Source organism: Parasteatoda tepidariorum, chromosome 2 (genome assembly GCF_043381705.1).
Source record: "Parasteatoda tepidariorum isolate YZ-2023 chromosome 2, CAS_Ptep_4.0, whole genome shotgun sequence".
Classification (NCBI taxonomy): Eukaryota; Metazoa; Arthropoda; class Arachnida; order Araneae; family Theridiidae; genus Parasteatoda; species Parasteatoda tepidariorum.
Window position 1 is genome coordinate 20,928,895 of NC_092205.1, and position 23,545 is coordinate 20,952,439.

The window sequence follows — 23,545 nt, forward strand, 5'->3', positions numbered from 1 at the left end:
TTTCTATTTGGGTTGCACTTTAAAGTAATGTCATACACTTTGCTTTTGAATGGAAATTTTTATAAAAATATTCAATAATTAGCATTTTTTTTTTGTTGGTATTTTGCATCAATCTGCAATTGGTGTCTCCATTAACTGAATGAGCCAGTGGTCGTAAAATTTTGACGAGCTGTCCATCTAGGTAGTGAACTTGGGTAAAAAAAAAAAAGGATAATTCTTTTCCTCGTGATGGTGAAATTTTTTGGCGAACATCTCATTTGGTATCTAGCACGTTGTTTAAAATAGTTCATTAGTTTCAATTTCAACGAGAAAATGCCAACTGTGCCATGTGGATTTGCTTATAAAAAAATTTACAGTATTAATTTTTAAACCAAGATTCAATAGATGTTTTATTTATTTATTTTTAGTTTAACTGAAACATGTAAATAATAGTAGGCATTTTATTTTTCATTTATTTCACAAGAAAATCTTTGATATCTTTGCTAATTAGTTATTTTTTTAAATTATCAAATTCCTTTTTGCTATTTTTATGATTACAAATCTTCAATTTTGATGCCCTTCCTCTTAACGAGGTTCAATGGTGTAGAAATAATCGTGTAAATGACGAGGTCTATTTTGTTCCAGTGTGTTTAAGAAGAACACAAAATTATTCAACACTTTCAAAACAATTTTAATAATATGAAAGTTTACAAGGAATAGATTATTTAAAACATGATTTCAAAGCATCCACTTTGAAACATACTTTGGAATGACTATGAATTCGAAAAGATTATTGAAATCTGCCATTTTGGAAAATGTTCTCATGTGCAAATAGGAATAAACCATGAGATTCTGATGGCATTAAACACTCTACACTTTGAATAATATCACAAGGTCAAAAGAGACCAATAACGTGGAAGAACAATGAATATATTCACAATATAAATACAAACCGAGGAAAAAGATAGCTATAAGCTGCTTTCGTTTTGCAGTTTTGTATAATCTCTTGGCGATGAAGACAATTCGGTTTCGACAGTTTTCTTTTTGGGTTGCGTCATTTTCGGCGATGACGTCATTATTGCTTCTTCACTGTTAGCTGCCATTTCTGGAGTGGGGGAAGTATCTTCATCTATCCTAGATTTATGCACACCGGGTAGTTCAGAAAGTTTAAATAACTGTACATCAGATATGGAATGTTCCAACGTCGGTGACGATATTGGACTAGAACTAGTGTAGCCACAAGGAATGTACATGTAATCATGTGTTCCATATTCCTGTTGGTTGCTGTATTCAGGATAAGTAGGTACAAATGATTCTCCTGAGTTATACATGCTGTCTTCGGACACTTCTCTAGCCATTTTTTGTGTATCGTACAAATCAAACGTCACTCGTTTTGGTTCATGGGGGGTAAAAAGTGGTTCTATCGTCCTGTCCGTACTTGAGCTAGCGTAAGTACTATCTGTTCCGAAGGGACATATGTCCCCTTCTCCATATTGTATGTTCTTTTCGAGTTCGATATTTAGATTCATTTTTGAAGGGTTCATGAGAGAAGGCGAGTATACGTCCTCTCGTTCCACCGTGGCTTTCGTCACCACTTTGTGGCTCACAGGAAAATTGAAATTGTCTGATATATCAGTGCCAGAGTCGCCGTGCATTGTAGAAGTCGGTCTGCTTTTATGAAATGACAAGGACTCGGAGTTAGGCCTATGGACTGCTGGCGACTGAGCAATAGGGGCCATCGGCGGAACACCACACCAAGAAATGCGGTTACCATTGTTCTTGCTTCCTTTCGATGAAACACTCGAAACATCTGAGAGAGTTTCTGGCGAAGCAAGGGGTGCCACGTCCCAGTCTTGCTTATCGAGATTCGTTTTTTTCTCTTCGTCCATCTCACCACCGCTTATGTCGTTGTACTCCCAGTTTGGAACTAATAAATGTGGTTTATCGGGTCTCGAGACCGCTTCTTCACTGTCTCGAGAAACGTCTGTAAAGCTTGTCTCGTGGTTGATACGAGACGGCCGGGGGTGAGCTCCAGTTTCCAGTGTGCCGGGATTTGATATTTGTCGTCGATCAGCGTCTGATAATTGTCTTTGAGGTTTTGCAGGACCCGTGTTAATCAATAGCTGAAAGTAAAATAAAACGAAATATCAGGGCAATATAAAAGTATATTTACTGTTATAAGTTAAAAAAAATGCGTACACTAGTGCTAAGATGTAGAAATCGGTTATTCTGCGAATTATTTAGCAAATGTGCACTAGCTGATTCGTTAAAGTGCCAAAAATCAATTCGTTTCTCGAATTACCCAGGTAATTTGCAAGCGACCTACATATTATCTGTGTATTGCATACATTTCTCTCTGAAATAAAAGTAAGATTCTTGCTTGCAGTAGTGTTTTTGTAAGCTTAACATAATGTTATTTGTTTTTTGCTTTTTTAAAAAAAATCCAGTTACTACAATCAAACAATCAGCCCATTAAGTTAAAAAAATCGATCATAAATCACTATAAAAACTACCGTCAATAAATACAATAATCAAAAATTCAATTCAATGAATACAATCAGTCAACAAATAAATTGAGAGGAAGAAAGATTATTTTTTTATTATTTTATTTAATAACAGTCAGAAACATTTTGAATTGTTAGGTATGCTATTTTTTACGTCATTTTAAAGTATGTATTTTTGCATGGCAAAATAAACACTTGAACGAAATCGGTTAAATAGTTCCTGAAAAATCGAATTTTAAAGAAGTCTTATAATTAAAATTCGATTTCTCAGGTACTATACACCCGATTTTAGTAAAGTGTTTTATTTCGCGTGCAAAATAACATACTTTAAAATGACATAAAAATTGTAAACCTTACAATTCAAACTTTTTTTTATCTGTTATTAAATAAAATAATAAAAAATTTTAAGAATTTATTAAAAGTTCTATTTTACATGGAATTATCTTCGGGTAAACAAATTTTATAATTGTGCTCAAAATTTTTTAAATTCGCTTAAAAAGTTCCCGAGATATGGCGAAATACGTAAAAAGTAAAATTAACATTAAGGAGTCCAAACTTTGGATCGCTCTCTTGACAAACTATGGGGACCATATTTCCCAGATTGCGGCTACCCTACTACTATTTGGGGTTCAAAAAATCTGAATCCGTTCGAAAAAAAAAGGTATGTTTATTCAGAGTAAGTACGTTTTTGTGTCTAATTTCGTAACTTAAAATATAGTATGCATTAATTATTCAGCATATTTGAGGTCACCCTCTCAAACCATTAAGAATGAATTCTAATACAGTGCACTCCCGATTATCCGGGCTAATCACCGGGACAGGTCGCACGGACAATCGAGAAACACGGATAATCCGAAAACTCCTTTTATTACAGAAAAAATCAATATCAGTACAAAAAATATAAAAATTATTCACATTTGCATGCTGTAAAACATCAGACTAGGAATTTTCCTTTTAAAAAAATGTGTAATGCGTCTTCGCCTTTTATCGATACACATATTTTACGAACCACAGTAATGTCACCGTAATCGAATCCTCCCATTTAATCTAATAAAGTTTCCACAGAGCAGCAGTATGAGAAATTGTATTTCCCTCATTTACTACATCTTCTGCATCAGTTACTATCATCACTATTTGATTTAACAACATAACGATGCCTTCATCTGTCAAATACTGGAAACCAATCTTCTAAATTTTCTTCATCAAGAATTTCGAAACCTTAGATTCTTTTTGCTTGTTCGAAAATACTGTTATCATATTTTTCTTGAACGTCTGAAGAAGATTGTTCATCAAGCGGTATGATCTCTCTCCAAGATCGTGATAACATAGACGATTTTACCTTTGACCATGATGCTGATATTCCATATACTGTAATCCAATAACGAATATTGCTTCCAGAAATTTTGTAGAGTCATAACTTCATGAATCAAAGTTTTTTAATTTTGAAAATGTTTCTCTTTATATTTTTGTGACTCCGGAATGAGCACGGATAATCCGCAAACCGGATAAACCACGCTCGGATAATCGAGAGTGTACTGTATGTGAAGATCCGAGCAGTAAATAAAAAGTTACTTATGGTGGCCGTTTTGTCTGGTGCATAGTTCCAGTTCCATCATGATGAATGTGTGTCAACCCTCTTCCCGGAATAGAACATAAGTGTGCCCAGTTGGTAGGACGTTGGACTGGTGTTTTCAAGAGCGGGAGTTCGAATCCAGCCGGCCGTGTGACTGGTGTACGTTAAATCTGTCGAACCACAAAGTCCCCCCAAGTTTCTGTTGCAAATCAATAATTCTGGGGTACTGAATAGGAGATTGATCGTTCTCTGGTTCTGGGTAAAATTACGATCTGTAGATGAAAGAGTGGAGTATGATTGGGTCCATGTAAAACGAACTGTGTTGTGTGTGTGTGTGTAGCTGAAGTATTCTTAGCCATATTTTGCGTCACTGTAAAAACAAGAAACGCACTCCAGCCTTAAAAATTCGCTTGATTCCAAGCAGGCTTGCTGCCATTCGCAAGTGGCATAATTACCAACCAAACATAGTTTTCTTTGAAGACGTAAAGTTTTTAGGACATTTTCTAGTTCTTCTTTAGAACTTTACTCCCTAGGGATTCTGAATTCGTCCACTAATGGGATGAGTAACGTTTTCTCTTTTCCAAGTTTGTTTATGCCGATGAATCTGAAAGGGTTACATAATCATGCGTTCCGTCTCTCATTTAAACGTTTCTTTTATGATAAGACGCGACTTAGAATCTATTTTAAAATCTTATGGATGGGTCATTAACAGTCAAATACCAACAACAACAACAACAAAAATCGTTGTTATTTGGTTATTGTAGGCATATTTCGAGTCTATTAATGTATGCATGGTTTTCTTTCAGCCTAATGAACATTCGATATGATTTATGGTGGTATAAAATTCTTTCTAATAAATGACCGAACTTATGCTAAATGTGTATTGGATCAATCAACAGTATATATTATTCAAAAATTATGATTATATCAATATAATTCACAAGGTAGTATGATTTTAGAGTAGAATTTACGCTCATAAGGTTGTTTAGTATTACTAACTCTTTTTTTCCCCTCCAAAATCTAAACTATTACAGGTATTTGCTAAAAAATATCCAAGAATTGAACTTATAATAAGAAAAAGGAAGTGTATCAATTACTTTTTCTAAGGCGTCAAGGACTTTATCAGGCATGTGATCTTGTACCATTACTGGCGATATCAAAACTTCATCGAAGTCAATGTTATCTGCCCATAATGCTTGATACACTGGATCATGATGTTTCACTATTTTTCTGAAATAAAATCGAAAAGTAAGTAAAAAAAGCATATATTAAAATAAAATTCAAAAATAAAAATAGAATATATGTAGAATTCAAAAATAAAAATATAAATAAAAATATCAAAAATAAAAATATATGTAGAATTTTTTTTTCTATGTTTGAAAATAATGGAAAAATTCATAACAGTTTGAAACATGAATAACAGAAATTCACTCGTAAATTTCAGATAATTATTGATAATTCAACCATAATTTTATGTTCTACAGCTAAAATAAAAATAATTAATAGCATTTTTTGGCTTTTTTTGCAGAATAAGTTACGATATTAGCACCAAAATGTCTAAATATCAATATTATGTCTAATGTATAATAAAAAATCTATTTCCTTAATGGAGATTTTATGAGTATTTTAAAGCAAAAATGATGAAAAAATAATAAATTTTGAGAAAGTTATGTTATTTATAAAGTAGGTCGATTTTTCCACTTTTTTAACCAGTTTTTCCCCATATTTTCCTAAAAATATTTTTTTTCATATTCCTTTGTTATATTATGTTTTAGTGTGTAATACACACAAAAATCCAAAAAAGAATTTTTTAAATTTAAAATTTCAGAAATTTGTCTCCGAAGGTATTCGGGTACCCTAAATTATTCTCATCTTTTTATTTCTTCTTCAAATGTTTTGAATACGGTAAAATAATAATTACTTGAAAAAGAATTTTGACTTGTTAAAATGAAATGAAATTTTTTGATTTTATTTTAGGTAGTAGTTTCACGTTTTTTTCACTCCCATTTTTAGTAATAGACATAGTGCTTGTCTGAGAGTAAATCTTCTGCTGTTTCACAAATTGCTATTAAATTAAGAAAAAGAAAATAATTTATTTAAAATTTCGAGTACAAAGTATTTATTTTAAATTAACAAACCAATATAACATGCAACAGGCAGAATTTATGTACCATGCTTTCAAAATCAAACGATATATTTTTTTTTTCAGATAAAAGAATGTCTCTTGACATTACAGATAGTTCTAAGTCCAACTAGAATAACTTAACTGCAAAACGCCTTGCTTTAATATAATAACCGTGGCGGGGCAGCTTCAAATCCACTCAGCTTCTGGTACAAAGAGTTTTTTTTATATATATTTTTTTTAGTATAGTTTCTTTTCGTTTGTAATAAGTTTCGAAATCGCTATTATTCAAAAGTGAATCAAGGTTTAAACTTCATTCCTTTCAATCAATTTTAATCATGATTTCTCTAACTGTGTTACTAGTTATCCATATAAGGATTTTTCTGAGAAATTGTACTCATATCTAAGGAATTATAATTTTTGTGTCTGGGGAATTTTTAAAAGAAAGAATTAGAAAATTAAATTCTAGAAAAATTAAATTTCTTCCGGGTTACAAAAAGTTAAGTTTTTACAAAGATAACAAAATCAGAACACTTAGTGTGTTATAGGTGTAAAACTAAAATACCAAATAGTGGAACAGGCATGTTTTTTTAATACATTTCAAAGAAATCGATTGAAATTAGTCTTATCTTACCTCCATTTTGTCTCATATTTTTGGCTAGCATTTATTCAAAAAGAAAAAAAAAAAACATGTTAGTGATATTGTACAAAAGAAACAGATATGTTTCATTCAATAATAGAACTGTAAGGAAGATAAAAATAGTACTTCTGAAAATTAGTATCATACTTTATAATTATTATAATATGATATTTTTATTTCCATCTTATGCATGAAACGGACTATAAAAGCTAGAGAATTAACTTGAATAATACACATTTTTCGGCATTTTTGTAAATTTGCGAAAATAAGCTTTATTAGCATAGAAACATCAGGAAACTAGAAGTTAACTGGCTACTTAAATCTGGAAAGCTTAGTGTTTTTAATATTTACTTAGCATGTTTTTCCAACAATTATTTCTTCAATTATGTATTTCACTTTCTCGAATTGATAATTTTATGTTATTATTATGTCGAGTATTTTAGTAATTAAATACTTGAAACAAAAACTTTCTCCGAAGTAAATCACGTTGAAAATGTCCAATTTTACAAATATTGAAAAATAAATCTAAAATTTACAAATTACGTAAAGTAAAATGTAAACAGTGTTCATCGAATGGTTGACTGGTTTCAAAAGTAAAATCTGGGATCTGGAAAACAAAGAATTATAGAGAAATGACGCAAACGGTATGTCTAATGTGAAACTGTAAAACTGTTATGCAGAAGTTTTGGAATTTAGTTACAAAAGTTTCCAACAGATGGCGCAACAGTGAGTTTTGGAATTTATTAAAGGAATACAAATGTCGCAAAAATCTAATCAAACTGTGACATTGCAGTTTCAGAAATACTCGTTATTCCATAGAATACGCAGCTTAAAGGGCCATCCTGTGATTTTTTTCGTGTGCGAATGAGAAACTGATTGGAAAATTATCTTTACTCGCAAAAAACTCGTCAATCCGTTCTCAGTCGCTAAAATAGCATCCTGTCTCCTTTCACGCATTAACGTTAGAAATGATTGCTCGATGGTTTGCAGCGCCATTTATCGGCTAACTTTATAACTAAATTCCAAAATTTCTGCATTAAAGTCTAACAGCTTTCCCAATAGACATGCAGTTTGTGTCATTTCTGTATCATTCTTTGTTTCCCAGATTTTAATTTTGAAATCAGTCAGTCATCCGATGGAAAACCTATATATTTTACAACTCGTAACCTTCTTTTTTAAACTTCTCACCGCTTTCATAATTAACATACCATTTGTTTCATTTACCTATCACCCTTTGTTTCCCGGATTTTTAATTTAGAAATCAATCAGTCATACGTTGAACTTGTAGATTACTTGTTTAAAAGATTCGTCACATAATTTGTACAAAATAAACAAATACTCACTCTTCTTTTTTGGGATGATTTCTGACAATATGTATTATTTTGCCAGGAGGATAAAGCGGCTGGTGCACCGTCAGAGCAATGGATGCATCACTGGGGTGGGTCGAGACGTCACGTGCCGCCGAAATAGAAGCTTCCTCAGAGAATTTAGGTTCCTCTGGACAACAGCATAAAACACCTCCCATTATGATTTTCCACTGTAAAAAAAATTAAGACCATTGAACTCTTTGTTAAATTAATAATATCTGGATAAAAGTCATCGACATCGCATTAAACTGTGGAAATATAGGGGCACTTGACCTGTTCTAATCGTGATATAAAATTAACTTCACTCTAAGCGTCGCGTCAAAAAAGAAATTAAAAATACATTTTGCTCCTAACTGTTAAAGAATACAATGAATAAAAAAAATATATTTTATTTAAAACAACTTTTAAAAATCCCTAACAGCAAAAGTTGTAGTAAAAATTTTACTATTTGTGATTTTTTATAGTTGTTTTCAATGAAATTTAATTTTATTACAGAGAATTATGACAGAGAATGTGAATAGAGTTTCTTTATGAGAATATAAAACTTTTTTGAATATATTTTCTGAATAGAGATGAAGTTCACTATTAATTTAATACACAGCCTATTGATAAGTGTAATACAATGTGTAAGATAAGCTAGGTTAAAAAATATTATAATTTATTTTTTCACCGACATTTTAACTTCTTAAATACCTTTAGAGGATTTGTAATTTCTCAGAGGATAAAGCTCTTAGGTTTGAAAATCAGGGATCAGAGGTTGATTAATTACAAACCAAAAAATTTTACGAAATATCTTACAAACCATAAAATGTTTTCTTGGGATAGACACGTTGAACCCCATTGCCATTTGGTCAACTGTGAGAGGAATTCACGGTGTTTGAATTTTGCTCTTGTGAGCTATTTTATTTTTTAAGGCCATGCTTGAAGATAAGAGGTCAGTTTAAATAATGGAACACAAAAGTTTTTTTTTTATAATTAACCGTCCTTTTTTTTTTAATAATTTGAATAATATTTAACAAGTAAGGAATTTTTTCATTATGTGAATAATTCTGTATTGACAGTAAATTTTTTTCCTTTTTCTTTTTAACAAAATTTATGTTACAGTTGAGATGTAATTCTAAATTTGATCACTGGTTTTACTGAGCTTATGAATATAGTTTATTAGAATGACAGAAAAAAAGGGTAACTGATGTTTGTCATTTATTAGTTGTCATAGTTTGATCAAACAATTCAACATAACGGAGCTACATAAGTAAACTATTTTGCATATGGTATCCATTTATCACAACGCGACTTATTTTATTCCACAAATTCTTTCATGAAGATGAGTTTTCCAGTTGAACTGAAGTGGTTTTTTGTTATTTGAGCTAGGTTTAAAATTACATGGATTTCTAGTTGAACGTTAGAACTCACTTCACGAAAGCACTCTGTGTATCAAAAGTTGAAAAATAAAAAAATAAAATAAATCTCATCTTGTCAAAATGACATTTATCAAACTTATTAACATGGTCGAAATAATGTTTTACATTAAATTGGTATCATATTGAATATATTGTATCTTAATGCATTAGCAAAAAAAAAAAAAAAAAAAAAAAAAGTAAAGTAACGTCATGTGCACAGTAAATCACAGGAAAAGCATTTTTTGTTGTTGACGAAAGTGATGCATAGTCCGTTTACTGTAGGAAGACGTATAAAGGTCAAATTATTTTATTAGTCTTAGTTAAAATAAGGGGTTGTGTAAGTTATGGGGGACTATGATAAGTGTGACATATGCGCGTGAAAGTGAACTCTATGAAAAGTAAATAACCTTGTTACGGTGGTGAATTAAATACTGTATGTCATTTATGTTTTCATAACAAAATGCCGTAAACGTAGTCTCTTTATTTCTTAAAGATGACATCGGAAAGATGCGCTGCACGACTGTTAGGCAACCTTTGACCCGTGGGTTCTAAGCTAATGCTTGATCTAAAGTAGAAGTAATGTGAATCACTAGCAAAAATTTAATTGAACAAAAAATTGAAAAATGACTTGTAAAAAATATAAATAAATAAATAAACGTTGACAGACCGATGATTCTGGAGCTTCTATAACTGGCTATTATAACGACAGGGATTACGTTTATATACGACAATATATACGACATACGAATATACAATATACTCGTATACGACAGGGATTACGTTTTTGTGTGACCATATTGAAGATGTAAAGAAACTGTATCTGACATTTTGATATGGTAACATAAAGGACGTTTCGAATACAGTCAGGCCACCGTAAGAAAACGATCGGCCTTAGGAGAGTTAATTTCGACGTGGGGATGTCACTGTGTTGAGGAATCGTCTTTGATGCGAAGCTTTTCCTCCTGCTTACCATTAACTATCTTTTAAACGCATTTTTCCATAACTCTTACTTTAGTGGGCTTGTACCATGATTTAGCTTTCAATCTTATTACTATAGGGAGCTACAATAAGAATGAAACACAAATAAAAGCCCAGAAATGGACATGCTGCAGTTTTGGTCCCATAAAACAAGAACCTTCCTCAGTATTTACACACCAAAAATAATGTTTAGATACTGACATTTTTGGTGTTCAGACACTGAGGAATGTTCTTGTTTATTAAACTGAAACTCTCTCATGTCCGTTTCTAGGATTTATTTACTATGTTTTTCTTTCGTCTACGTAGCACAAAGCATGCCCTATCCTCTTTCACATACCTCCACAGAATATGTTCTTTTCTGTGTTTGTTTGCTTGAGCAAAATACAATGCTTATAAGTTTCCCGTTTCCCTGCTTTATGCTCTACAAATAATATAATCAATGATACTCACTTTCGGATCTTGACTTCTTTTAATAGCATTTATGAGATCACTGCGCAGAGTTTCCATTTGATGGAGGCCAATACGAGGAACAACATCTTTTCCTAAAACTACCGATGTAACAAAGTCTTTTGTATAGTCAACGACGGGCATGCTGTAATAAAATTGAGGCAAATAAGCTAATACATAAAAATTGTATGTATTAACTGTTTCCATTAAAAATCAAAACAGAAACTGGGAAAAAAAACATTTTATATTTTGTTTTATTTCATCATTAAAGAAGTGAAATTAAAATAAATCTTAATATCTAGGTTTTAACTTCGTTTGTTCAAACTCTAAGGTTCATTTCAACACCGATTGCTTAGCAAAGTCTGGAACTACATACAGTCAGTCACAAAAGTCTACATACACCCGCTAATATTCGCAGATCTAGCACTTTACTCATATTTTTGAATATACAACTTTATTTTCGTTAACATCTTGGATAATAGCTCATATCTAACAAAAAAAATTATGGACAAATTCGTCAAAATGTAACAAAAATTAACAACATATTGAATTATATAGTCACAAAAGTCTACATACAGAGACAGAACAACACTAACTTTCAGAATTAAATGCTAAAAAATGTAACATTAATACTTTGTAGGACATCCCTTTGAAGTAACAACTGCCTGAATTCGGTTTGGCATCGACTTAACCAGATTTTTTGTCGTCTCAGGTGTAATTTGAGACCATGCAAGCTCTATTGCCTTCTTTAGGGTTTCCTTGCTTGTTACCGATTGCTCCCGAATTCTCCTATCAACTTCCTCCCAAAGGTGCTCGATGGGATTAAGGTCAGGGGACTGTGGCGGTGAATGGAGCTGTTTAGGCGTTTTATAGAGTAGCCATTCCTAAACCATCTTAGTTGTATGTTTTGGGTCGTTATCTTGCTGGAAGACAAAGTTGTTCCCATGTCTCAATTTTCGAACCGTTGGAAGTAGATTGTCTTGCAGAATCTTCAGGTATTCAAATCGATTCATAATGTATGCAATCGATAAACACTAAATTGCCAACTCCAGCGGCCGCCATTGCTCCCCAAACCATAACACTGCCTCCACCGTGTTTCACAGTTGGAGTCAAATTCTCGGGATTCATTTCTGTGTTTTTTTTCCTCCAGATTTTTCCGCGGCCATCACTCCCGAACACGTTGAACTTACTCTCGTCTGTAAAAACAACTGTTTTCCAAAAATTAAAATCTTGGTCAATATGTGCAGAAGCAAAATCAAGTCTCTTTTGTTTGTTAGTAGATGAAATGAACGGCTTTCGTCTAGAAACTCTAACATTGTAGCCGGCTGATCGAAGAATTTTACGAACAGTTTCTGGATGCACTTTCTTTCCACTAGCTGTTGCAATTTGATTCGCTAATTTTGGAGCACTAATTTTCGGATTTTTCTTCACTTTTCTTACTATGGTTCTTGCATCACGATCATTAAGCTTCCTTGGACGACCACATCGATATTTGTTAAGCACATTTCCCCGCATAACATAATTTCTGTAGATTGTTTGAACAGTTGACCGACTTTTTTTTTACAATTTTTGCAATTTCTGCATAAGATTTCTTTTCACATTTCATTCTTACTATCATATTTCGAAGTTCTAAAGATGTTTCCTTTCCCTGACTCATTTTGTTGAAGTTACAATGTCAAAAAATCTCGGGAAATGAAGATTAGAATAGATAACGAAACATGTAACCTCAAACTAAGATAATCTTCCAAAATAACTTCGTATGCAAATTTTTTCCCGTCCGCCAATCAGGTGTATGCAGACTTTTGCGACTTGATAATTACTATACAAATCACAAAATTACCTACAAATTATTATTTCTGAATATTTTTATTATGGAAAACAAATTTTTTAGAGAAAACTGAAGGAGTGATATAATTTTTAAAATTGAAATTTAATTGCTTTTTGAGAAACCTTTATTTTGAACAGTGTATGTAGATTTTTGTGACTGACTGCAATTCTAAGATATTTGAAACCTCTAGAAATGTAATGGTATTTGCTTCTAAATACTGGATCCTTTTTGACTGCCGTGTCATCTACATTGGGGGGACAACAAAGTTTCTGATGGTGACAGCAAAGAAGCCACATCAACCATATTGTGGTGATGCTTATTTGACAACTTGCGAAGGATATTCGTGTGTATTTGAAAGGATATTTCACAGAAAGTTACAAAACTAATGAATTGTTATAAAAGTAATACAAAAATGATTTATTAAAAAGATTATTGCGAGCCTCGTGAAAGCTTTCTTGTTCACTTGTATTTGACTCGCTAAGAAATAAGTTTTCCATTTTTCTGTTCGAAATTTCCACGAATTAGGGTAAAAATTTTAAGTTATACTCCTCTTTACTCAGCTAAGATTCAAACTGATCTTGTAAAGTGGCGAGATGAGAAATAGATACAAAACAACGGACACAAATAAACAGACATGATACCATGGAAACAAACAGAGCGAGATATTATTCTTGTGAACAACAGAGACTCGCATTATTAAAACATCGGTGGGAGTACTCAGCAGAATACGCTGCGCACAGCGGCACTCGTGGCGTGATGGAGATTTCACTGTAAGCGCGTACAGCAGTCAAGGTGTTAAACTATTATTCTTTAAGCAACATAGAGCTGAAGTATAGTTATTTATTTAGAATTTACAACCTACAGATACAGTTGCAAAGGTTATGTTTGATTAAAATCTGATATTTACAAAAATTTTCCTTTTGACTTAAATTTGCTAAACACTTGTAAAGTTTTGTAATCTATTACCAAAAATATTAAACAAAACATGGCAAACTTAAAAATTGAAATCAAAGCAGAAGTAATTTGCTCCGCCCAGTAAAAACCAGTAACAGATTATACTGGCAATTGTTGCTACACCCGATTTTCCTCCGGTCAATAATTAATTGCAAAGTATAAGAACTCGAGATAGCTTGGTATAATTTGTTAAGCGTTAAAAGAGGAGAAAAACAGTGAGTTTGATTATCAAATATGACAGCTTAAATAAGTGAAAACAATAGGCCTAATGAGATTGGCAATTTCAACTGCAGGGATATAGGACGTACATTAATCCGTTTTCTTCGATTTGTGAATGGATTACAATTTTAATAGTATTGTTTTTACTATTCAAATAAAATTCAGAAATAAACTACCAAATATCATTTTATATTTTGCTTTATTTCATCATTAAGGAAAGCGACATTAAAATAAATCATAATATCTATGTTTTAACCCTTTTCAACACCAATTGCCCTGCCTAGTTTGGAACTGCATATTTCAAAAATGTTTCAAATCTCTAGAATTCTAATCAAAGTATGAAATTGATTTAAGCAAATATTAAGAAAAATTCTTCAAGAAAATACATTAAAATAATAAGTCAAAATGGAAAACGCTAAAAGCAGCTAAAATCAAATTTGTCTCATGTAAACAATTTAAATAAAAAGTTAGAAACCAAAAACAATCAAACCGAAATTTTAAAGATAAGTATGTTAGCAAAAACAGCACTTCATCAGGGAACACACTGTCTGTTAACATAGATAAGGTTAATAGATAAGGTTTATTCGACATAAATAACACATAACTTAAAATGTTACATTTTCTATTTAGTTAAACATTAAGTTAAGGGGCAGTTTAGTGAAAATTAAATTAACTGCATTAAATCGTAAGCGATGCATAAGAAAACTGATTTCAAATTATTCTTTTAAGACCGTCTAACTTAAAGACTTAGTAAAGCAAATTAATGTTCCATGATTACAGCCCTGGTAGCAGAAACTCTACAACGCGGAAGAGGTGCTGCAGATTATCACAGCATCTGCGTAGTTTCTTTCATCTCAGATTCGTTTTCTTTTTTAAAGAATGAAAAAAGTGTAAAGAGATAATGAGAGATGAAGAGTCAACTATTTCTAACTTGCGTTAATAAAATTAGTGTGTTAATCCTCAGATATATAAATTGAAATTGATTTTCTGAAATTACTGAAATTTTAGTAAAAGAAAGAAAAATCTTTAAAAAAGCTCTGTTTTTTTGGTTACAAGCTGAATGAGGATTTATTTCATTCTTCAAAAGCATTATTGTATTAGGGGGACCGGAAAGTAATGTCGTTTCGGCGCATTAAATACTCGTTAATCTTAAAAACCAATTCATTTTTTTTCCTCGATTCATTTTCGATCCGGCATTGAAAGGTTGTTGCTAACGAAGGTGAATACATTATCGATTAAAAATAAAATCTTGATAACAAATATCAAATGCATCGAAACGACATTACATTTCCGTCCCCCTAATATGAATTAACATAAATTTTTCACAATATACTCTTATTTGCCTTAAACGGGCAATTTTTTCCCGATCTAATTCTTACAATAATAATCTCTATAACTGTGTGCGCTGTTGATTGACTTTGTGAATTCTGATACCATGCAGCAAACAATAAGCTCGATTTTTTCAGGTCATTGATATTTTAAGAAATCAACAAAATTGTGTGTAATTTCTGTAAAAAATCATTTGATTTTGAAGCATTATTTTAAGAAATAAACTTTAGAAAATCAATTTTAATCGTGTTCAAATATTCTGTAAAAATTATTGATATCTGTCACTCAATTCTCTCCAAAATGCTTCAATGATTTGAAAAACTTTAAAATATTACAGTGTGAAAAAAATAAATGGACCACTCTAAATAACTTTTGATCTAATGATTGGAACTTTACGTTCTAGGACTTAATTTTAATAGTTCGAGGAAGTGACCTCAAATATGTTAATTAATTATTGCAGACGCTATTTTAAGTTACGAAATCAGACACAAAAACGTACTTTTCTGAATGAATATACATTTTCTTCGACAGATTCGAATTTATGACCCCAGAAGTATGGGAAATATGGTCCCAATAGTTTGGTCAGGACAGCGGTCCAAAGTTTGGATCCATTAATGTTAGTTTTACTTTTTTGCCTATTTTGCCATAGCTTGAAAACTTTTTAGAGCGAATAAAAAAATTTTTGCACACAATTATACAATTCATTTATTCAAAAATAATTCCATGGAAAATATAACTTTCAATAAAAATTGATAATTTTTAATTATATTATTTATTAATAGTCGAAAAAATTTTGAATTGCAAAAATTCTTTAAATAATTCTAAATAATGCTACTTTAAAAGGTAAAATGCAAAATTTGAGTGAAATTGGTCAAATAGCTCCAGATAAGTCGAATTTTAAAAATAAGACTTTTTCAAAATTCGAGTTTTCATGACAGAATTCGCTTAAATTTTGTATTTTGCCAATTAGAGTTGCATTCTTTAAAAAACTGTATACTTCACAATCCAAAAATTATTAAAAAGCAGTTTTTTTATAAAAAAATATTAAAGGAAATAATAAATATTTGCTTTTAGCAATATTTTGCATGGAATTATCTTTGGATGAATGAATTTTATAATTATGAGCAAAATTTTTTCATTGCCTTAAAAATTCTTGAGATATGGTGAAATGCGCAAAAAGTAAAATTAACATGAAGGGGTCCAAACTTGGGAGCTCTCTCCTGAACAAACTATGGGGACCATATTTCCCAGATAGATTTTGAGGGTCAGAAATCTGAATGCGTCGAAAAAAAGGTATGTTGAGTCAGTAAAAGTACGTTTTCTTCTGATTTCGTAACTTAAAATATCGTCTACACTAAGTAATTAGTATATTTGAAGTCATTCCTTCTAACAATTAAATTGAATTCTATATCGTTCAAGCTCCGATCATTATTAGATCAAAAGTTATTATGGGTGGTTCGTTTTTGATTTCGCTAGCAATTTGTACGAGTTATTTCAATACTTTTTAAATATTTCATTTTAGAATCCAACTTACGTATTTAATTTGCTTTTTTTTCATATAAGTATGTATTTTGTTTTATAGTAACTCCTTAACGTTAATACAGACCTAAGTAGGCCACCAGGTGGAGAATAGGCGTAACAGACTAGATTTGGATGCTGATCCCTGAGTAGTATTGCAAGTATCGAAGCAGCTCCCGCTCCCAAAGAATGTCCAACAAGAACCAAGCCGTAAGTGGTTGTTCCTCTTTCCTAAATATGAACAAAAATGCATTTCTAAATCCTAAAGTTATTCCTAAATCAACTTCATTGAAAAATGAAATAAATAGTAACGCATAATAATGGAAATTTCGAATTGAAGAAGCTGAACTACATTTATGTTCAAACGTTAAGGAACGAACTCATTTTTTGGAGCAACTCAAGTGTTGAAAACTTATACGAAAATTATCAAAGTATAACAAAATGGTGATAATAAAAAGGTAATGGTACGAACTCAAGATCTTTAATTAAGGGAATCACAGCAAGATAGTCAAAAATTATCTTGCAAAATTGCACTTGTTGAAGATTCGCAGCATTGTTTATACTCTGGAAAATTGAATTTACTGGTAATAAAACCTATAGATATCTATTTTTTTTTCTTTGGGCAGAGTAAAATGTCCCTAACTATCTCGAATTATTACGAGCAAGACATATACTCATACACAGGACTGTTTCTTACCTGGGATAAAGTAAACAGCAATGGAAAGTTCATAATTAAAATCAGCAAAAACATTACTTTTTTAAGAAATCTAGAAATGAAATGGTTTTCCAGCCAGTTTCTTTTTTTCCGAGGGTACAAACAGCTCTTGGTTTCGGTGTAATCTATAACTCTCTATAAGCCTTCCTGGGCATTACCGCCAGAGGGTGACTCTCTGACGGTAATGCAGATCTCAAAACGATCGAACAATCATGGTGTCAATGAAATTGATCAAAGTTTTGGGAAAGTATATCTTGCTACTCACTTAAGACAGTTTCTTATTAAATTCTGGTAGGTTTTAAGTAAGGGAATGATGAGCTGCAATGGTTTTTCCAGGAACATCCCAGATATGATAAACGGGATTCAGGTTTGGAACTCTTCCTGGCCACTCCATCTACTGAATATCTTTGGTTCGAAATTGTTTGGTATTTTCCAATCAGCCCAGTCTATTCATAAAAATGAATTAGGATCTAACAGTGCCTCAATGAATTAGGATCTAACAGATCTCAATTATCTTATATAGGGTTCCAAGATCTCAGTCGTAAAACTTCATATTTTAAAAAGATTCTGATAAACCTCAAATCTACTTACAAATGTTTTAACTCGAATTTATTGTTTAAAACTTGAAGAGTGATTCCACGATGGAGGGAATATTAGAAATTATGATTCCATGAAGGTTTTGTTTATGAGTATGTATAAAATTATGTTTATTCATAATTGGTACTAAAATATTTCAAGCATAGATAAATACATATTTAAAAAATATTTTCTTTTTGATAAATCTGTAATTAATGAACAAAACCATTGGATTATCCTATAACTTTCTTTAACTTTCAGTTTAGTAGCATACATTTTTTTCAATGCTAATGCATTCAGTAACTTATTAAAAAAAAAAACGGATTTAATCGCAAAGGAGCAACATGAGAGTTTTTTTAGCTTCCTTCTCATTAATCTCCTTCTTAATGATGAAGATAAAAAGATATTTTTTAGATAAAAAGATATTTAAAAGAATATTTTTAAAAGCCTTTTCAAGAAGTGTTCTTACTGGGGAGTGTTGGAATGCTTGCATAAGAATTTTCTCATCAATAAGTTTTTGCCGGATGTATTCTGCCGCCTGGATCATACCCTGTAACAAAGATATAAAAAGAAACTATAAAAAATGCATCGAAAACTTACGACCGTATACATCTAAACATAAACAGTATGATCCGTATTCACACCAATAAACATATTTTTAGATTCCTTGCAAAAAATTGAAGTGTAAAATTATGCATATAAGAAAGCGAAAAAAAAGATTTTAGAAAGTCTGACGAATCGCAAGAAGACGATACTGAAAACATCAAATTCTGTTTGATTTTCCGAGGAAACTGAGAAGATGTTAAAGGTTCTTAATAGAAACGCCACGTTTTTTTCAGCAATCAAACTGGTTTCATTATTTTTTTTTAATTTCGTCTTTTTCCTTAATCCCACGGGAAATTTTTATTGTTTTACCTTCGTTAAATATTAATTTACGAAATCTAATGATATTTTTTCAGAAAAAAAAATGAGATCCTACAGATAAGACGTAACTGAGAATATGACGGATGATCAAAGTGCTTACAACAAGATTGCCGAGTTTGGTTTCTTGCATTGCTATATAAAAAAAGTAAATTTGAGAAGTCCAGGCTTATTTTTTGAAATAACCTCCTTCAATTGAGACAGGGTATAACAGCACTCTGTAGCACTGTTGGTTCCAACCTCCAAATAGTGCTAGTCTAATAGCAAAACTCCGGGACCATTGAGAGTTTCATTTTCACTTTTCGCATACACTGAGACAGCGCCATCTGCTTGATCACTCTCAAATGAAATGATGCCTAATATTTTATGGTTTTCATATTTAACCGCTGTCTTGTTTTCTCCATCACTGTTGAGTCCCCTGGAGAAGACTAGAGAAGAAACTTATTTTTGGACTACCTGCCGTATATTAAGGGCAGCGTATACAAAATACTTTTGTATATGGTCAAATGCAAAAGGCACATTGTTAATATTTTATTTATTTACCTTATGCCCTAACCAGTCATCGTGACGTGGATCAGTTGGTAATTGATCTGCTTCCGCATTCAAATCAGTGATGACATCCTAAAAAAGAACAATGTTAATCATAGTACATAATATACATAGCATAAAATTAATATGCTCAAATAAATAAGGGAAGATCTTAACAACTTTTCATTTAATGATCAGATTTTTTTCCTACTGAAAACGCAAATTTAATGCTTCGAACGATTAACTTCAAAGAGACTAAATTTGTCCAGGAAACATTTTAAACTACGATTTCAGAAATATAAATTACTTTTTCTGAATTCATATTTATCTTCAGATTTGGATTTTTGATCCTCCAAGAGGGTGGTTAAAGTTAAGAGACATCCTTGATAGTTTAACTTTTTTTGCTTTTCTCCTCATGTCTCTAGCACTAATAAAGGCATATACAATACTGCTACATTGCACAAAATAGCAAAACTTGTCCAACTAAAGATAATTTCCTGCAAAATAATTTTTGAAAGATTATTTGATATGTTACATTACCTAATTTAATAATGTCAAACATTTTCTGAATTGTATGGTAAACGCATTTTTGCCTTATTTTAAATCATATAATTTTAAATATTAATTTAAATGAAATTCCCGAGAAGGTGCGCCTGCTTAGGATATCCTTCACTGATATTTAAGATCAACGATATTCTTACTCTTTTATTTTCATGTTTCTCTTTTTTCGCTGCATTCTTAATTTATGGGAATTTAAGAATGTATGAATGTAATTTGATTGCTATTTGCATTTTCAATTTTGTTTTGTTATGCTTGCTATTGTTAAATAAGTCGGTTTAAATCTGTTTCTGCCTTATGGCTTATAAAGTCTTATGGACATCTTTTTTGGAATTGGTGCATAAGTAAGTTCTGGAAGCCTGGTTTATTACAGTTTGTAACGAGATGGTTGTGACATAACCTCCAGCCTTGCAACCTGCTACATAGTTTCATTTCTTATATGTTAGCTTAGCTCTGTAGACTAATGACATATAGGTTAAAAAGTCACGAGACTAGCTAAAAAAACATGCAAAATAAATTTGACTTTATTTATCAGCATAACCTTTTATAAGATTGATACATGTTTTCTAAAAGTTCTTTAACATTTAAATACTTTATTTATTGAGCAATAGTCGAGATCACAAAAACATTTCAGTTTCCCATGTGTCAAATATCTTCTCCAAAGGAATCCTTTTGAGACTTGCAAACAAGCAATAGTCTCTAGGGGCCATATCTGGAGAATACGGTGGGTGGGGGTTTAACTGGGATTTCAATTCGTGTAGTTTTGCTATCGTAACTATTGAGTCTGAATCCCGTGAGTAAACGAGAAATCATTTTATAAAACAGTTTTCAGTTCAAATATCCTTGTAAAGTATTGTGCACGCAGATTTTCTTAATCTTTAAGGTGATAATTTTTTCCTTTAACTTCACTGTACGTGTGTAATACAATTTTGAGGATTTTTTCTTGCTCATTTAAATTCATACATGAATGTCCCATGCGCTCAGCATTATAGGTGTTTAAGCGGCACGTTTGCATTTAGCCAACCATGGACAAATGATTGCTTTTGATGAAACTTTATGACGATTTTCTAGCTACTTTGGAGTGACTAAAAACTAATTAACTAAAATATTAACTAAGCTAATTAAGACGAAACTAATTAACATAATTAATTCTATAAATAATGTTCAAAGTATTATGAAAATTTGACAAGTTTATAACAGACAACACACCTATGCTTTTGTTTTTTAATAGTGCAATCTGTATTTTAGTTTCAAGATATTTAATTTCTGATTGTTTTTGGTTTGACTTTAACTTTGTCTACACTAATAAGCTATTACTGATGGTTAGGGATTCACCCTTAATGAGGAAACGAAGACAATACTAGTACAGACGCGTCACACGCTATCACATTTTATATCAAAGGGTAGAAGGTAACAATAATCACCCAGTTATCGTACCACAAAACCCAACCATCAAATCGTTATGGAATTTTCCAGCTTATTACATAGAGTAAGTCTCAAATAACTAAGACAAGATCAGAGAAAGTGCAGTCTGATCAGGCATTCCGTCTGATCAGACATTCGATTTCCTGTACTAAACAGGAAATCGAATCCCATTCCAAGCAGTAGAAGGCAAAGGATAAACCCACCGCACCGCCTTGGCGGTTAATTATACCAACTGTATGGAGAATTTCTGAAATGTACGGTGCGATTACTTTCAAAATACAAGTACTATAAAACTCAAATTTTCAAATTTGGGGCCGAGATAGCCTGGTTGGTAGGGCACTGGGCCTATGCCCAAGAGTTCGTGGGTTCAATCCCAGGCCGGCCGAAGACTTCCCGTGTAGTAAATGGTGACTGATGCACGTTAAATCTGTCGAGTAGCGAAGTCCTCCATGTTCTCATAACAAATCAATACCTCTGGGGGTACTGATCCAGGAGTTTCCTTGTCTTCTGGATTGGTTCAAAATTACAAGGCTACGGAGTTGAACATTAATAGTCGTAAACCCAAAATTGGGTCAGCTGTTCAACGACGGATATAAAAAAAACAAATTTCAAACTTTAAAAATGCTGTTATTAACTTGTGAGAGTAATTTTCTTAACTCAATTTTTTTAATCCTTAGAAATAGAATGCTAACTTATATGTATGTTTCAAAATACAGAAACATTCAATTGAGATAAATTTTTTTTAAATTTGGCTTATTCATCTTACTTGAACGCTGGTTAATGTATGTATCTTTATATTTAAAATATATTGTATGTAAAATAAATAAATTCAATCATTTATATTGTACATAAAAGCTCACTTGTAGTGATAAAGTTCCTCTTATAGAAATGACAACAGTTCGTTTTTCATGATCCAAAGCAACAAAGAATGGTGTTTCTCCGATCTATTTGAAAACAAAGATGCAATAATAAATTATTCAATCAAGTTAAAACTTTATCCGTTACACAAATGATATTGTAAAATATTCATTCAAGATGAATAAATATGCTTGTCATCCTATTTAAATATTCAAAAATAAATTCAATTGGAAACAGGAAAATGATGAGAGAAAATGGTCACCGTCACTTAATTAACAATTGAACTACAGTCACAAATTTACAAATTAACACAAATAGTCACAAATTAACAATTGAAAAAGAAACTAGTAGAAAATATTCAACAAACCTTTACTAAACTAAAAAAAAAATAAAAGTAATTTGCTTAATACGGTAAAATTCAAAATAATATCCTAAAAATAGTATTGGAAGGTTGCTTTGAATAAATACATACATACACTTCTTAACTTAGATTAGCTCATTGAAAGCAAAGTAACTATCTTTCTGCATGTTACAAGTACATTTCGTTATGACAAAGTCTATTGTCATCGCTAATATGGCTAAATGACGTTTACTTAACACAGTTTTAAATGTGGCCAGTAAGAAACAAAACACAATTAATGTCCTACTATATTGATAAAAAAGTATGAAATTCATACATTTTGTATAGGACATTTGATTGGACGTGAATTAACTCGATGTCAAAATTTTGATTAACAAACTTCATTAAGTATACTAGACAGCCAACAGAGAGGTTGTCAATAACTACAAAATAACTGAGCTGGCCTAATGATAGTAACCTTTTCCTAAGTCGATAAATAGACAATTACTTTGAAGAGGTGATTGTTATTTTGTATGAGCTGTTATTGCCATTGAATAATTAGCATAAACTAAACAGAAGACTGAAAAGGTACCCAATGCAGATACTAAAAAAAATATTCATACATTTGAATTGCTGTACCAGACTAAACATTTTACCTGTAAAGACTGCGTTGGAATACGTATAATTGTTATTCATCTCAGTCGATCGTTGTTAGTTGGTTGAAGCGAAGCTCACATAAGTTTAAATATTGGGGAAGTTCTTGAGT

The 23,545-nt window shown here is 31.6% G+C and overlaps 1 protein-coding gene across 3 annotated transcripts in view; it reads right to left on the reverse strand.

Moving 5' to 3' along the window:
- Positions 1 to 646: 646 nt before the first annotated feature.
- LOC107455286 (inactivation no afterpotential E) overlaps positions 647 to 23,545 on the reverse strand; it is a 99,327-nt gene continuing 76,428 nt past the window's right edge. For 2 of the 3 annotated variants that reach the window (XM_016072791.3, XM_016072793.3), the window contains 9 exons: positions 22,442 to 22,525; positions 19,614 to 19,691; positions 18,619 to 18,699; positions 16,947 to 17,089; positions 11,014 to 11,155; positions 8,162 to 8,355; positions 6,813 to 6,836; positions 5,154 to 5,286; positions 647 to 2,102 (listed from right to left, as the gene is read on the reverse strand). In XM_016072791.3, coding sequence (XP_015928277.1) covers positions 948 to 2,102; positions 5,154 to 5,286; positions 6,813 to 6,836; positions 8,162 to 8,355; positions 11,014 to 11,155; positions 16,947 to 17,089; positions 18,619 to 18,699; positions 19,614 to 19,691; positions 22,442 to 22,525 — 2,034 coding nt within the window. In that variant the 3' untranslated portion in view covers positions 647 to 947. The remainder of the gene's footprint in view (positions 2,103 to 5,153; positions 5,287 to 6,812; positions 6,837 to 8,161; positions 8,356 to 11,013; positions 11,156 to 16,946; positions 17,090 to 18,618; positions 18,700 to 19,613; positions 19,692 to 22,441; positions 22,526 to 23,545) is intronic. The other variant, XM_016072792.4, reaches the window with a different exon arrangement.